This window comes from Drosophila grimshawi, unplaced genomic scaffold, assembly GCF_018153295.1.
Source record: "Drosophila grimshawi isolate 15287-2541.00 unplaced genomic scaffold, ASM1815329v1 contig_44, whole genome shotgun sequence".
Lineage (NCBI taxonomy): Eukaryota > Metazoa > Arthropoda > Insecta > Diptera > Drosophilidae > Drosophila > Drosophila grimshawi.
Genome location: NW_025063240.1, coordinates 18,129,213 through 18,143,560, shown reverse-complemented (window position 1 = coordinate 18,143,560; position 14,348 = coordinate 18,129,213). Strand labels below are relative to the sequence as shown.

At 39.9% G+C, this 14,348-nt stretch overlaps 5 protein-coding genes across 9 annotated transcripts; 1 reads left to right on the top strand and 4 right to left on the bottom strand.

Moving 5' to 3' along the window:
• The first annotated feature begins 86 nt into the window (after positions 1–86).
• Positions 87–1,266, top strand: LOC6557384 (selenocysteine insertion sequence-binding protein 2). Its single transcript, XM_032737201.2, has 3 exons — positions 87–690; positions 759–979; positions 1,035–1,266. Exons 1-3 carry the CDS (start codon positions 104–106, stop codon positions 1,259–1,261), a joined length of 1,035 nt encoding a protein of 344 aa, XP_032593092.1. The 5' UTR covers positions 87–103; the 3' UTR covers positions 1,262–1,266.
• An 82-nt stretch (positions 1,267–1,348) lies between these two features.
• Positions 1,349–3,148, bottom strand: LOC6557532 (gustatory receptor for bitter taste 66a). Its single transcript, XM_001983761.2, has 3 exons — positions 2,908–3,148; positions 2,187–2,792; positions 1,349–2,130 (listed from the first exon to the last, which is right to left on the bottom strand). Exons 1-3 carry the CDS (start codon positions 3,146–3,148, stop codon positions 1,376–1,378), a joined length of 1,602 nt encoding a protein of 533 aa, XP_001983797.1. The 3' UTR covers positions 1,349–1,375.
• Positions 3,149–3,537: 389 nt separating this feature from the next.
• Positions 3,538–5,528, bottom strand: LOC6557376 (bax inhibitor 1). 2 transcript variants are annotated; one of them, XR_004365636.2, is made up of 5 exons: positions 5,255–5,445; positions 4,479–4,932; positions 4,246–4,416; positions 4,039–4,160; positions 3,538–3,764 (listed from the first exon to the last, which is right to left on the bottom strand). XR_004365636.2 is itself a non-coding variant. In XM_001983762.3 (4 exons), the coding sequence occupies exons 1-4, from the start codon at positions 5,320–5,322 to the stop codon at positions 3,726–3,728; spliced, it is 732 nt and encodes a 243-aa protein (XP_001983798.1). In that variant the 5' UTR covers positions 5,323–5,528; the 3' UTR covers positions 3,538–3,725. The 2 variants fall into 2 exon arrangements, 1 of the variants encoding a protein (XP_001983798.1); XM_001983762.3 differs by lacking the exon at positions 4,039–4,160 and having other exon boundaries at positions 5,255–5,528.
• A 1,097-nt stretch (positions 5,529–6,625) lies between these two features.
• LOC6556982 (cleavage and polyadenylation specificity factor subunit 6) lies at positions 6,626–11,570 on the bottom strand. 4 transcript variants are annotated; one of them, XM_032743325.2, is made up of 7 exons: positions 11,157–11,570; positions 10,301–11,017; positions 9,208–9,351; positions 8,229–8,713; positions 7,840–8,145; positions 7,690–7,758; positions 6,626–7,616 (listed from the first exon to the last, which is right to left on the bottom strand). In XM_032743325.2, the coding sequence occupies exons 1-7, from the start codon at positions 11,223–11,225 to the stop codon at positions 7,418–7,420; spliced, it is 1,989 nt and encodes a 662-aa protein (XP_032599216.1). In that variant the 5' UTR covers positions 11,226–11,570; the 3' UTR covers positions 6,626–7,417. The 4 variants fall into 4 exon arrangements, with proteins under 4 accessions (XP_032599216.1, XP_032599206.1, XP_032599213.1 ...); XM_032743315.2 differs by having other exon boundaries at positions 6,874–7,619; positions 11,157–11,558; XM_032743322.2 differs by having other exon boundaries at positions 6,933–7,619; positions 7,690–7,755; positions 11,157–11,505.
• Positions 11,571–11,812: 242 nt separating this feature from the next.
• On the bottom strand, positions 11,813–13,900 carry LOC6556771 (alkaline phosphatase). The gene is made up of 4 exons (XM_001983764.2): positions 13,725–13,900; positions 13,238–13,497; positions 12,062–13,163; positions 11,813–12,002 (listed from the first exon to the last, which is right to left on the bottom strand). Exons 1-4 carry the CDS (start codon positions 13,792–13,794, stop codon positions 11,863–11,865), a joined length of 1,572 nt encoding a protein of 523 aa, XP_001983800.1. The 5' UTR covers positions 13,795–13,900; the 3' UTR covers positions 11,813–11,862.
• Between the last annotated feature and the right edge of the window lie 448 nt (positions 13,901–14,348).

Below are 14,348 nucleotides of genomic sequence, written 5' to 3'. Positions count from 1 at the left end.
CAGATTCAGTTGGAAAAATGAATTAAATTTATCAACACTTATCGATATCGAATTTGTGTTTATTCCAAAAAATAGTGCAAGTGCAGCAAAACAGACACTTAAAATGGCACGAAGTTCGGATAAACTTAATATAATAGATCAGAATACATTTAAAAATTTAAAAAAGGGAAATGAGAACACAACGCCAAAGATTCTACATAGTGCCAAATACAAGAATAAGCATAAAAACAAGCAACAATGTTCACTCCTCGACTTTCTAATTGTGCCCCGCGAACAACACAAAAAGGTAAACAAACTGAAACGCCCACACACAATCATTGCGAGAAACTGCGTCACTCTGCAAACCAAGCGCAAGGGAAAAACGCGTCTGCATCCCAAAAATCGTGTGGCTCGCCTTAAGCGCATCATAAAAAACTATCGCATTTGGAAGCAGAGTACTGATGAGGATCCACAATGGGTGGAGGCACTCCAGAAGGCATTCAGTTCAATGTCCGTTGGCCTTAACTCGATTAGTGAAACAAGTGTGGAAAATAATGTTTCAGTTGCAGTTCAGAGCTCTCCCTTGCTTAATGTGGAGCCAAACACATTGGAACTAATCACCGACTTAAAGAACCTGTCGATAAATGAAACAGAGTTGAAGACGAAGTCAAAGCCGCAAGCCCATAAAATACATTCCCGACGGTTTCGAAGGTGAGCGTCTACAGCTGTTGTTTTTCTTTAAATGCATTCAATATGTATTTATAAACTTATTTATTTAGCTATTGTGACAACTGCACGACGGCAAAACTCAAAGAGCTGTCGGGTCTGCTGCTCAATGACCTGGAACGTTTCCAGAAGCGTGCCTATGCCAACAACGAAATCAAAGCGCGTGCACATCTTCGACTGGTTGTGGGATTTCGAGAATCATTGTCCAGGCTGCGGATACACAAAGTAAAATTGCTGCTGCTAGCACCAGACTGTGAGCAGTGTCCAGGTCCAGGTATGAAATATAATACTGACAAATCTTGTGAGTTTTTAACCATTCAACCTTGAAGGTGGCCTTGATGAGACGATAGATGAATTAAAAACCGTTTGCCAGGAGCAAAATGTGCCCTACTGCTTCTCGCTGATGCGTCGTGAATTGTCCTATTCACTACATAAGCGCGCACAGATTTCCTGTGTAGCCATTTTGGACTACGATGGCAGCAATGAAACTTTCAAGCAACTCCTGAAGGAGCTGGATGAGGCGCGCATTCAATACAAGTCTTTGACTGCAACGTGATCTTTATTGAATGTGTGCTCGATTCAAATATTTAAGCATCAAAGGTGCGCAAAAGTGCTCGTAATTGTTCTCCAAATGTAAATTAGTTCTAAGAATAATATAAAGATATAAGTTTTAGTAATTCGATGGCGTCATCATTGTGGTGGTCTCCAGATTATACAGTGTGGAGCTGGTATTGAAAAATTCGGTGGCAGAACCCACCAAGCCAGCGGTCTCATTAAAGCTGTTAAACGACTGTAAGGCTTCCTTAGCCTGCTGGGCCGCCAAATTAAATTGTATGAGGATAATAAGGTAGCTTGTGATGCCACCACTAACGCCATACAATGTTTCCATGTCCAGTGTGAAGAAGCCGCAGGCCGAGAAGTCCACCGAATGATTTAGCAGCTTTAGCGACAAGTGGTTCACAATCTCGTATATCAAATTATCATCAGCCACCACGCCGCACTTGTGCAAACTAATCCCAGTGCGTTTCGAGGCCAGCGATGTTTTCCAGCTCAAGTAAATCAAATAAATGCACTTGCCCGAAGTGTATACAAGAATGATAACCGTAATAAGCGGATCCTTAGCGGACCGGAACAATGGAGGTATCGATTGGGAACGAGTAGCGCAATATAGAAAATACAGCTGTGCCGTAAATATTAAGAATCCATAGGCCATAAGCGAAAGAATCGGATAACTCCAGAGGCCGTTCATTGCCTTGCCTATTTCGCAGATCTCGTCGTGCACTTGACACAGATTGTTCAGTTTCTCCTCCACCTTGGTCGCATTGCTCAATTCACTCTCGTGTGCCATGTTCATCATTTGATTTGGATTAATTTGATGCGGCTTGCGAGGAATGCGCTCGCCAAAGGAGTTCAGCGAATGGGCAACTAATATTCAATTAATATCAGCAAGAGAACTAGTAAATATTCGACGCATTACTTACTTGGTGCCACCCTATTCCTGCTTTTGCTGCCCGAGCCTCTCAGCGATCCAATATCAATGCCGCCCAGTTCCTTGTACAAGTACTCCAGATTTGCGTCATACTGCGGCGGCTGCGATTCGGAACTATCTGCAGTTTGATTCCCAGCTGTATCATTGCCATCGTCATCTCTAGCCAAAAAAGCTTTGTGTTTTTCGTGTTCGGTAACCAGATCCTCTAGCGAGGAATTTATCGCTTCGAAACGTTCCTTCAGTGCGTATAGCGATACTGCAAACCAAATCTTGTCCAGAGTATTGACAAAAGTCGGCACTACCGAGACTATCCAGAGCAGCGATAACCATTGCGTATAATCCACCAGCTTTATGTATGTGGACACCAGTATGAAAAGCTCAAAAATGACGGTCATAATGATCATTACACGAATGCGTTTTGCTATGTAGCTATTATCAACCAGACACTGCTCCCTATAGAGGCGTTCATCCACTACGCGTAGGCGTTCGTAGAGGTCACCCAATTGTCCTTGATTGAAAAGCGCAGTTATCTGATCGGTGGCCATCATAATAAGACCAATATGGGTCAAAAACAAGCCAATAACAAACGTCAAAGTGCCTAAAATGTAGAAAATGCATAGTGACGAAGTGACTCGGAAAAGACAATTTTCCGAAATAGGAATTAACATTTTGAATGACAGATAGATACATTATCTATTCTCCATTTCACTCACTCTGCGATGCCTTTACGGCGGGATCATCTTCACCAAACGCTATTATTAACCATATGTAAAGCACCACATAAATTATCAAAAGACCAATCATATAGAACATTCCATTGCGCGACTTTTCGAGAACATTCTTAGTTCGAAACTGTGTCAAATCCTGGGGCAGGACACCCACAAATTTTGATAAGGCAAACAGCTGCTGGAATTGGAGCAGCAACGGCTTAACCGACGGCATCGACTGGGACATGTTTCGCTTTGGACGAGACAAACTCAAATGGTTAAAAATGAATAGAGCATTATGAGTTTCTCGTTACCACTTTGCTTAATTAAATTGGTTTGTTAGTTGATATAATCGTTCCGCTAATCGATATAATCAACACATGCAATCTGAAGGTGTTTGTAGTACTTTTCCACAATGCCCGAGAGTTTATGTGATGGGTGAATTTCGTTTATTGAATGATCTTCTATTCTGTTTATATACTCTACACAATAAATAATTTAATATAGACCCGAAATAAATATTACAACATGAATCCTTACGTATTACAAATATATATTCATTTGAATATACCTTTTGCGGAACATTGATAGATTATGTATATGATATACAATAGAATACGAAAGGTAATTTATATATATTGTTGGATGTGATGAGAATTTTATTAAACGTCTTTTGAAGTTTTTGGGATTTGTGTGTATCAAATATTTTTTGAGATATATAATATAGAGCCAAAAAAATTAACACGGCTCGTTGTTTTTGAAATTTGAAATAGGTTCCAACATTATTAATTAATTTGTAGTGTGTGACAAGAGCAAGTTCCTTATTACTTCCTCTTGCGACGATCGGCCTGTTTTTGTTCCTCCTGAAAGTGAGAAAGAGTATTAGCATTATTGAAAACAACTACTTCCAAGGTTATAAATATAATTTCACAAAGAGCGAACTGAATCGTAGATTTCATAAAAATTTTCGCAAGCCTGGGAATAAATATACTTCCACCAACGAATAGGGAAGAGTATGAAAAAAGCTAGTATCAAAAGAGTTATATCTACGGATATTATACAAGAGATTTATATTGTGAGAGTATACTTATTGCCTTGGATCTACGAAAAATGGGGTATACGCATAAAACGTCATACCGTTGAATAGATTAATTTCTTATCTATGAAATTGTTTGCTATATGTGGATAGATCAAGGTTATTCAATGTTTGCTTGATTATTAAACTAATTTGCGAGTTATCAAGCCATAAAACTTTTGAGCTGTAAGATAGGGCACACATTTCAGCACAAACCAGCAAACAACTTGAGCCGCCAGAAGTAATTAAATTAAGATTCAGAAACATACCTTTTGTGTTAAAATAATCAACAACCGACGGAACATGCTCAAAACGTCAAAGAATAGATCCAATGCATGCTGGACCACATCGCGATTGCCCATGCGACATTTCTCCACAATGTTTTGTGTGTCATAGACAATGAAAGCGGCCATGACAAAGACGCCAACATACAATTGAGTCTGTAAGAGAGTTGGATGGGGTTAGATCGAGCATCATTACTACTTATTGATCGATTACATACCATTTGAACGAAGTACGATCTAAAGATCATGTTGAAGAGACTGAGAAGGGCCATGCAGTTAATGACGCTAACCAAAATACCACCCAAGTACAGGTATTTGCCCTGTTCGGCAAGCAAAGCGGCCAATGATAACGAACCAAAAGTCACAAAGGTGCCAGTCAATGCAGTCAGTATAATGGCCGGGTTGATGCTGCAAATGTAGCCCAATAGGGGACCCAGAGTTTGTCCCGAGCAAAAGCCAAAACCATAGAGCATTCCCAAGCGTGTGTAATAGTTCTTTCCATCGTCCTTATAGAAATGTAGACCCAGCACCAGCACGAGTGATGCAATCGCTGCTAACATGCCCAAATCAAGAATTCCTCGCATCTGGACAAGTGATCCCACTGCCGTAGCAGCGGTGGTGCTAGCCAGCACCATGTATACCTTTGCCAGGTGCTGACGCACATACGGCTCACTGAAAAAAATAATACAAGAACGGGTATCAGTTAGAACTGTCTGTGTACGTGTACAAATTGATTTCAAGGATTATTGATTTAGTGCGACCAACTGTTGATGTGGTTTAACACCAAAACAACACGTCAGTCTCACCGTATCGAGGGGCAGGGTTCTTGCAAGGTGTGCACAAGCAGCACTCATTTCTATAGCATACTGCGAACTTTTGGACTGTGAGTCTGCACCTTTATTGACCTCTTAAATATAAATTATAGATATGCATAATAAATATATATATTTATATACATACATATGTATGTTTATGTATATTTATTTATACTTACTAGCGCTGGCTGATTCCATTCCTGAAACGTTGGAAACGGTCGTTTAGATATTGTGCTGTATCTGCCATACTGTATCCTAGTTTTCCACTTTTTTTATTAAATTTATTTTTTATCAAACGGAGGAGTTTTGGATGTGCTCTGAAATTGTCTGAGCTGCTTTATTAGATTGACTGCTTTCCCGACGTTTACTACTACGTTGATATTTTCACTTCTGTATTTCATTTATCTCTATGTATATTGCAATTTAGTGTTGGCTTGCGGCTGAATTAGGCGAAGCTTCCAGATGATAGGGTGACCGTTTTTTGGTGTACAGAAAAATATTTGGTCGCCTTTTTAATTGAAATGCAAGCTAATTTATCGGCGCGCAAAAACTTTTTAAATGTCTAGAAAGGGAGGGAGGCAAATTGCGACCGTTTTGTGAAGGATCATAAATGTTTGAAACGAAATAAGCGTTAGAGCATAAAAGCCATTGTGAAAAATGTAAGCTAATAACGAAACCCTCTTACTAAATAATTGATATGTATTTTTTATTTTGGGTCATTTGGGTCAAAAGTTTTGGTTCTAAATAGTATATTAGGATCAATCGAATACGAACGTGCGTATATTTGTAAACAATAATCGAAAATATAAATTTAAAAAATGACGCTTTGTCTTAAATATGAATGACATAAATACGAATACCTCATCTTATTATTTTTTAAATAAACAAGATGCACACTTATTGACTAGATTGTCATATACTTATGTAAAACATTACCTGTATTGTGCATGATTTACAGTAAAAAGTATGTATGTTCAGTTACTCTCGAAATCACAGTTTAAATTGTACAGGACAGATTTTTGATTGATTGTTTATAAGTAGTAGTAGTAGTAGCCGGCCGTTAAGCTCGTAATACTTCTTGTTAGATCAGACCTAAGAAAGTTACAGGTACTAGATGTCGAAAACTATAATTTACATAAATGTCATTTGGATTAGTGTAGCAATCATTAATTTGAATATCATTTACAAATGTTTTGTGTAGACTGTACAAATAAAAATATAGTTAAAAGAATAAAAATAAAAAGATGTTACATAGCAACTACATAAAAGCTTGATCGCGTTTTTAAAAAATCTACGATAAAAGTTTGTTATGACCTTCATTTAGTTTATAATAATTAGAGATATTAAGTCTAATTATCGCCACAGGCATACAAAAAACTCATTCATACAACTTATTTACATAATTTTAATAAATATTGTCACTCTAGCTCTATACTACTTATCCATTTGATAAGATCAGTCAACATTTAAAACTATGATTCACTCTCAACACACGCGCACAAAAAGCTCGCTTAAATATATATAAATAAAGTCAACTTTAAATAAATGGTTGAAACAAATGGTTTACAAAAAAATAATGTCTTTCAATACAATTGCGCTTATTACGATTCTTGGCCTCATTTGGCAAAAGCTTTGCAAAATTGCAAAAGATGCAAGTGTTAATATAACAATATTATTAAGAATAAATGCGTTGTAGTTGTACAATTTAAATATATATATCAATTCGTAAACTATTTTCTTTTTGTTATTATAAGGTACAAGAAGACACGCAACGCAAGACAGTTTGAGTATTATTTTTTTTTTTTGGAACAATTTTTTTTGTTTTTTTTTTTTTGTTGGTTTTCATATATATATGTTTTTATTAAATAAACCGAAATATTAAAGTACAATAATATTGAAATTCTGCGGTGAAGACGACAATGTAGATTGAAGTTCATTCTGTCTGTTGCTGCTGCTGCTGTCCGTCCACTAGCGTCCTGTCCCGCGCTGACAACTCTTAAGTTGGGATGTGTGCAGGAGATGCAGGATCATGACGATGGTGTTGATTTGTGTGTGGGCGTGGCAGTCCATCTGTTGATTGATTGTGTGTGTGTGTGTCTGTTGTATTGTTGTCGAGACTTGTCAACATTTCGGCTTACTTTAGTACGTCTAGGAGAACTATGTTATGCCATATTTATATCCTACGTATTGGTAATGTTAGAAACAAATCAAAATTTTTTTTAATCTTCTGGCTGGCCTTCAGCTTTCTGCATTGTTATGTGTTAATAAGAGTGTCTACGAGGTGTGTGTGTGTGTGGGTGTGTACGATGTTGTTAATAGTTTTGCTTTCGCTTGTGTAGCAGTCAATGCCTGGAACGATGCTCTTCACGCCGATCCCGATCACGTTCGCGCTCACGCTCACGATCTCGATCCCGGTCACGCCGCTCCCGATCCGATGAGCGATAACGTTCGCGTTCCTCATAATAACGTTTAGATGACGGCGCTTCGGCAGCTTCGGCCACCACTGGCTCCGGCGATTTACGTGGACGTGCGGAGCGGCTGCTGCTACATCATAGATTGGACATTTTTTTTTATTAGCTACAAATGATTGAGCAAATTAAGCAACTCCAACTACCTGTCATCTCTGTAGTGATCCGGCGCCTGACGCTCGCGTTCACGACTGCGTGAACGCTCCCGATAGCTGCTGTTGTACATAAGGTAAGTGGTGTTAATTTTTAATGAATAATATGGGGTACTTTTATTATTATTTTACATCTCAACTTACCCTCCATCACGCTCCCGTTCACGTTCACGATCGCGATCACGCTCTCTTTCGCGGGAGCGCTCTCGATAGCGTGAAGTCGATCGCTCGCGACGCTGCCGACTGCGATGGGAGCGATCCCGTGAACGCGAACGCTCGCGACGATTGTAGCTCTTGGCCTCGATGCCGTGCAGCGTGTCCTGCAGTGAGCTGATCAATATCTTACAGCGCTCATCGTGCGCCACTTTGGATTGCTTGATCAGGGAAATGGCCGTAACTAGCGTCTCAATGGCGCTCGAATACTCGCCAGCCGCAGCATCCGAAACAGCTCTGTGATCGTCGGAAAACAACAACACATTCACATAATTACAGAAATGAAGCTACTTCAATATATTTTGTATGTTTCGGCTCACCTGGCAATTGCCGAGCTGCTGACCGTGCGATTTCTGCTCATGACTTCCTCGAACTCAACCTCCGTGAGCTGCGGTCCCATTTGCGGATCAGGGAACGATCCTGGCGGTTTGCCTTGTGGTGGTCCTGGCCATGGATTGCGTGGACCACCCTGCTGTGCAAAATGAGGTGGAGGTCCGTGCTGTGGCGGCATATTCATGCCCGGCTGTGGTCCCGGCTGACCGTGTGGTGGCCCACCCATGCCTGGATGCGGCGGCGGACCGCCGGGTTGATTAAAGAATGCTGGATTCACGTGCGGTGCTGGTGCGCCATGTGGTCCACCCGAACCGGGCGGTGGACCAGGACCCATTTGCGGACGTGGAGGACCCTGCATATGGGGTGGACCCTGCGGGGGCCCTTGGGGTGGAAAGCCCCCATGCATTGGCGGACGACGCCAGTCCGGACCCGGCCCCGGACCACGCACTGGCATTCCCATTGGACCTTGGAACTGCAAAAAGCAAAGCACAGAACGCAGAGTTTAGAAACTGGGCTCCAATAGTACCGAAGGGTTAAATATGCAACTTGGCCAAGTGGCAGATTAGGTGGGAAGGTGTGTGGGTAGCGATGGCAGCCTCGTCGTGGATATATGCCAAACGGGTTTGTATGTATCCATATAAATATATATATATATATATATATATATATATATATATATATATATATATATATATATATATATATATATATTGTGTGTACGTGTGTGTTTGGTGGGTGTTCAAGTTACAAACATGTGCAGTTATTTAAATGTTCTGAATACAATTAATGAGACCATCTAATGTCGTTTTCTAAGTTAACTTAAATTGGGTTAGTTTCGGTTTCGTTTTTTGTCTACTATATTATAATTAGATATGTTTTAAATATATAGATAGGATTTTTCTTTGGCATTTTTTGAATTTATATATATATACATGTGTATTTGTTTATTTGTTAGGAATTTGTTACCATTGGTGGTCGTTGCAGTGGTCCATTTGGTGGACCCGGTCGGGGTCCACCGGGACGTTGACCTGGCCATTGACCTTGCGCTGGCGGATACCTGGGAGGCGGCTGTTGGTTGCCCATTGGGCCGCCTTGTTGATGCATTGGCGGCTAATATTATAACGTATTTTATGTAGTTGTTGTTGTGGTGGGTAGCAGTGTGCGTAAGCGTTGTCAAAAAACACATGGAATGGAATATAAATATAAAGCGTAATACATAAACATTTTTATATTATTTATTTTTTTTTTGTAAAGAGAGTACAATACAGACTATTAGAGGTACACACATATATAGATCACAAACAAATGCAACACATTTACAAAATCATAAATATTGCCATTAAATTACATATTTGCTCCAAAAATACTTCAAACTAACTGTTTCAACTATGGCTTGCACTATATTACAAATAAAACTAATTGTAATGTATATAACTTATGCATAAGGGAATGATACAAATATATAAAAAATTGCTCTGAAATTACCAAAATATGTAGTGTACTTAAAACATAAACAACAACAAAATACACAGTCAAATTATTGATCAATATTATTGTATTTGCTTTTGAACTTTTTTGGAATTTGTAAATTCTTTCTATTGAAATCATTAAATAAAAATATAGTAAGTACATTTAGTAAATCTTCATTTTTCTAGATACATTAAACCACTGTTGAATTTTAATGACGGTCTTATAAATATAAAAACATATGTATAGATTCTGCCTGGAACTTGTAAGAAAAAAAACGGAAGATATACATACCAATCAGTTCACTTAAATAAATTATATATTTTTAATAATCCACATACAATATATAATGAAGTAAAAACGCGACCAATTATTCGACTTGTGTGATAAAACAAAATTTTGCATTCAGAACAATTTCAATGATTAAAAGTTAAATAAAAACAAATGTAAATGGCGTTTTGTTAATACGGGCTGACGACCCAAACAATCCCAAGACCTTTTTTGTTGGTAAAAATCAAATAACAAAGCTACGACTTAAGGGCAAAATGCGAAATGGGTGGGAAATAACCAATGCATATTGCAAAAAGCTCACCTGCATGCGTGGAGGTCCAGAATTGGGTCCAACCTGCGGCACCTGGGACATATGTGGCCGGTATTGGCCAGGCTGCATGCTGGGATTCATGCGTGGTGCATGACCGGGCGGTCCACCTTGAGGCACGCCCGGATGCGGCGGCATCGGCCCACCCATATTGGGTGGTGCAGGACCACGTGGTGGTCCATTCTGCTGCGGCGGCGGCACTGGACGTGTCTTTTGCAGGCTCTCAAATTGCGTGAGAGCCTGCTTGCTCGGATACGTGACTACCACGGTCTGGCCGTGCATCTCCTTTTTGGGCAGCTGATCGAGTACGGTGCGGAGGCTCGGTTCCGAGCCGAGCGAAATGACGCTGAAGCCCTTGGATTGACCATTCGCACGATTCTCAAAGAATTTGACCTCCTGCAGATCGTTGACACCAATTTCGCGCAATGCATTCGAGATGTCCTGATCGGTTGTCCACCAGGTCAGATTGCCCACATATAGTTGATAGCGTCGGTTCATCGTTGGAGTTTGGCTACCACTGCCCTGATGGTAAACTCCATTCGGTCCGATGTTCGAGGAGCCGTCAACGGATCCGGGTCCAGAAGAGTTTTCGCCCGTTGGGGTGCCACCACCGCAGCCGCCGCCCGCAGTAGCTGGCTCAGTGGGGCCGCCGATATCATCATATAAATCGACACCGTCGCCACCAAATTCATCCTTTATGCAAAATTCATCCTTTAAAATGTCGATATATATGAATATATATATACATATTATATGTGTTTATCGATATTATTGCAAATATCAACAATGTTATTTAATCCATCTTCATACATACATAAATATGTATATACAAAGCGTGGTTGTTTCTTACCTTTACTTGCCCGACAAAATCTTTGTCCAGATCTTCGGCATATAAGTCCAGCACCACGCCGTCGGCCATGGTTGCGTGAACGTTAAGTGGACGAAGAAAAAAAATTGATTTTAAACGCACGCGACCAACTTATTTAGCGGTGCCGTGCACACTTTTCTCCCCTTTTCAAAAACACACGCACACAATCACAAGCCGCTCGTACAGTCGAACAAGCTGCCACCGGCGTGCGGCGTACGTATAAATGTAAGTAATGGCCGTAGTTGTCAAGTAACACTTTGTATTTTGCTGCTATAAATATGCGTTATTCACATATATTGTATATACATTATAAACAACACAGCTTCTTTTCGACTATGTTGCGAAAAATTTTCTGCAGCTACAGCTAAAATGGCGGAGATGTTCAGAGTGACCGTACTGTTAGTTTGAAACTATGCATAGAACGCCATATTTAGCACAAGTTTCTGTATAACAATTTTCAGCACTGCTTTTTAGTTCTAGCATTTTTTTTGTTTTGCACAAAATTTAGCGGCTATTTGAAACTCGAAATATAAAGTGGTGGCCTACATAATCGGATATAGCTCTGTTGCAAATAACTTTTAATATGTTTTAATTGTATATACCACTGTGAAATAAGTATTTTGCTTATGGTATTCGACTTTTTCATGTGAGAATCATAATTTATTTTTCTAGTTTTTAATATTTGGTATTAATCTACGATAGGACTGGTAGTTTTATTGGGTCTGAGATTGCAATAAGTAATTCCAGGGCCTATGCATGCTGCAAATCCCATTAGATGCGGGATTGTGTTTTGCTCGTAAACACCGCTGAACAAATGTGCCCAAGGTCCTGTATTTATAAATTAACATTTAAATATATATTTTTTACTGGACTATACTGCAGCTTACCATTAGCGTATACGGCAACGTCTCCACCGCCGTGAGTTTCCTCAGACATGGGCACACCATGTGGATACCTTGCTTTCTTATGACCGATATTCAAAGTGCGGAGATCAACGCGATCAACCTCATTCCCCGATACCTTATAGAATTTTTTATAATTCGGTCCGTTGGCGTATGATAATGTTGCATAGGGTAAGTTATCAACATCGCTTAGTTCTGAGTTAAACCCGGTTATATTGTTGTTTATATCCGCGTATCCGTTAATAGTCATAGTATGTCCGTGATCGGCAGTGACAACAATCAGAGTGTCCCAACGATTGGTTAACTGTCGCGCTTTTCGAACAGCATTTGAGAACTGGACCGTTTCGTCTAAAGCCTTCTTGGCTTTGGTCTCATGATGGGCATGATCGATACGACCGCCTTCGACAAACAGAAAGTACCCAGCTGGATCTTGCGACAACACTTCAATTGCCGCTTCAGTCATCTCCTCAAGCGATGGCGTATCAATGCTATCATCCAAATTATATGCCAGATGCGAGGTATTGAACAAACCCAACAAGTAGTCCGTATAGCGGGCGTCATTTCTCAGCAGATCCGTGCGATTGAAGACAACACGTGCATTGCCAAATTTGCTACGTTGCCACTCCTCAATTAGATTACGTCCATCCAAACGTTGGCCAAGGTTGCCATACACATCCCTCATTGTGTTGGGCAAGAATTTCTTGGTACCTCCACCAAGCACTACCCTCAAGCCTTGACCTACCTCGTCCAATAGTTGCTGGGCGATGTCCGGACAATTGTTCGGATCATGGCCCAGATCATGTACATCGAAATCGCTTTCAAAGTCACGATTCGAGGTGTGTGCATAGACTCCAGCTGGACTCGCATGGGTTACACGGGTTGTAGTCACCAGACCGGTCGACTTGTGGCCTCTCATTGCCCAGGCTGCAATGGAGGATAGTTGATTTTGGGGTAGCTTAGCTCCGCTGCAATCATTACGCTTAACGTCAGCGGATACACCGATTGTCTCATAATTGGCCTTTACACCGGTTAAGTAGGCGGAAGCGGTGCAGGCAGAGTCTGACACTTGTTTATCGACGCAGTAGGTCTGTAAATAAAAATGAATATGGTTTGTCCATTAGATAATATTACATTTAAATTAAGAAACACATTAATTGTTACCTTTGACAACCCCACATAGGGAAACTTTTCAAACTCCAGACGATTGCGTTCGCCTATGATCCCCCTTTGTTGACCGTCGTATATTCGGCCTGCTGTCACTGTCGGCACGGACATGCCATCGCCCAGGAAGAAGATTATATTCTTGGCCTGATATTGATTGGGCTGCATGGATAGCTTTTCGTAAAGCGTACTCTGGGCATCAGAAAACCAAAAGTCCTTGCTCTTCATCTCATTTTTGGAACGAATATTCCATGTGGGATCTGCATAAGAAAAGCACACAAGAAAGCGAAAAAAATTAGGGCGAAAGTTTAAATTACGCTGAATAAAAAATAACAATATTTGTATTTCACACATCTGTTCTAGTTATCAATTAATTAAGCATATCTTAACGTGTTTTGTTTTGCTCTTCGAATTCTTGAGTCAATTTTTCACAGTCTCTTTTGATATATATGCACGTATATGTGGCACACGGTTAAATGTCACGCACCTGGCCCAGAAAAGTATTGGCAGTAGCAGAAAGTAAATTGAATTGAGAACGCTAAGCAAAAGATACGCATCGTCACAGCGATAGTTGAATTTTGATGATTATAGTAATAAAACTTTCGACTGCGGCCGACAGCAAAAATATCCGAAAGAGTTTTGACGTCTGCGGCGCTCGAGAACTGATTAAGCCTCGTCGTAGGGAATACGTGCTTATTTATTAAAAAGTTTAGAAGATTGAAAGCTACATAATATTATTGTATAAAACGAACGGTAGACGCAAACGTTTTCTGGTTTGAGATACAGGTTTTATTAAAATATAAAATGTGTAACCTACATTCACATTCTATTTATCTAATCAAATATGTATAGGTATAATACAGATGTGTGAAGAATTTAGATAATTAAAACCGCTTTTGTACATCGTTAACTGCAGCTGCACCGGTTTCAAGCAAGCAAATGATTTAAACTACGTTTAAAAGAATGTTGAATGAGGTATGATAATGAGTATTCCCTGTTTTTCTATCTTTCTCTTGATTCTCACTGTAGAATTATGTGAATAAATTGAAAACAGATTGGCTATAATTAATATAAGCTGATTAAATATATTAATTTTAATTAATAATATATA

Excerpts from the sequence above, each read along its gene's own strand:
- LOC6557384 (XM_032737201.2), top strand. The coding sequence starts at position 104 with ATGGCACGAAGTTCGGATAAACTTAATATAATAGATCAGAATACATTT. Across the intron at positions 691-758 it reads CATTCCCGACGGTTTCGAAG|CTATTGTGACAACTGCACGA; the intron begins GTGAGCGTCTAC and ends TTATTTATTTAG. Across the intron at positions 980-1,034 it reads TGAGCAGTGTCCAGGTCCAG|GTGGCCTTGATGAGACGATA; the intron begins GTATGAAATATA and ends TCAACCTTGAAG.
- LOC6557532 (XM_001983761.2), bottom strand. The coding sequence starts at position 3,148 with ATGTCCCAGTCGATGCCGTCGGTTAAGCCGTTGCTGCTCCAATTCCAG. Across the intron at positions 2,793-2,907 it reads CGCCGTAAAGGCATCGCAGA|GCACTTTGACGTTTGTTATT; the intron begins GTGAGTGAAATG and ends TCTACATTTTAG. Across the intron at positions 2,131-2,186 it reads CAGGAATAGGGTGGCACCAA|TTGCCCATTCGCTGAACTCC; the intron begins GTAAGTAATGCG and ends ATTGAATATTAG.
- LOC6557376 (XM_001983762.3), bottom strand. The coding sequence starts at position 5,322 with ATGGCAGATACAGCACAATATCTAAACGACCGTTTCCAACGTTTCAGG. Across the intron at positions 4,933-5,254 it reads AATGGAATCAGCCAGCGCTA|TGAGCCGTATGTGCGTCAGC; the intron begins GTAAGTATAAAT and ends TATTTTTTTCAG. Across the intron at positions 4,417-4,478 it reads GATCGTACTTCGTTCAAATG|ACTCAATTGTATGTTGGCGT; the intron begins GTATGTAATCGA and ends ACTCTCTTACAG.
- LOC6556982 (XM_032743315.2), bottom strand. The coding sequence starts at position 11,225 with ATGGCCGACGGCGTGGTGCTGGACTTATATGCCGAAGATCTGGACAAA. Across the intron at positions 11,018-11,156 it reads ATTTTGTCGGGCAAGTAAAG|GATGAATTTTGCATAAAGGA; the intron begins GTAAGAAACAAC and ends GACATTTTAAAG. Across the intron at positions 9,352-10,300 it reads CTGGACCTCCACGCATGCAG|CCGCCAATGCATCAACAAGG; the intron begins GTGAGCTTTTTG and ends TTATAATATTAG.
- LOC6556771 (XM_001983764.2), bottom strand. The coding sequence starts at position 13,794 with ATGCGTATCTTTTGCTTAGCGTTCTCAATTCAATTTACTTTCTGCTAC. Across the intron at positions 13,498-13,724 it reads CCAATACTTTTCTGGGCCAG|ATCCCACATGGAATATTCGT; the intron begins GTGCGTGACATT and ends TTTCTTATGCAG. Across the intron at positions 13,164-13,237 it reads CCTATGTGGGGTTGTCAAAG|ACCTACTGCGTCGATAAACA; the intron begins GTAACAATTAAT and ends TTTTATTTACAG.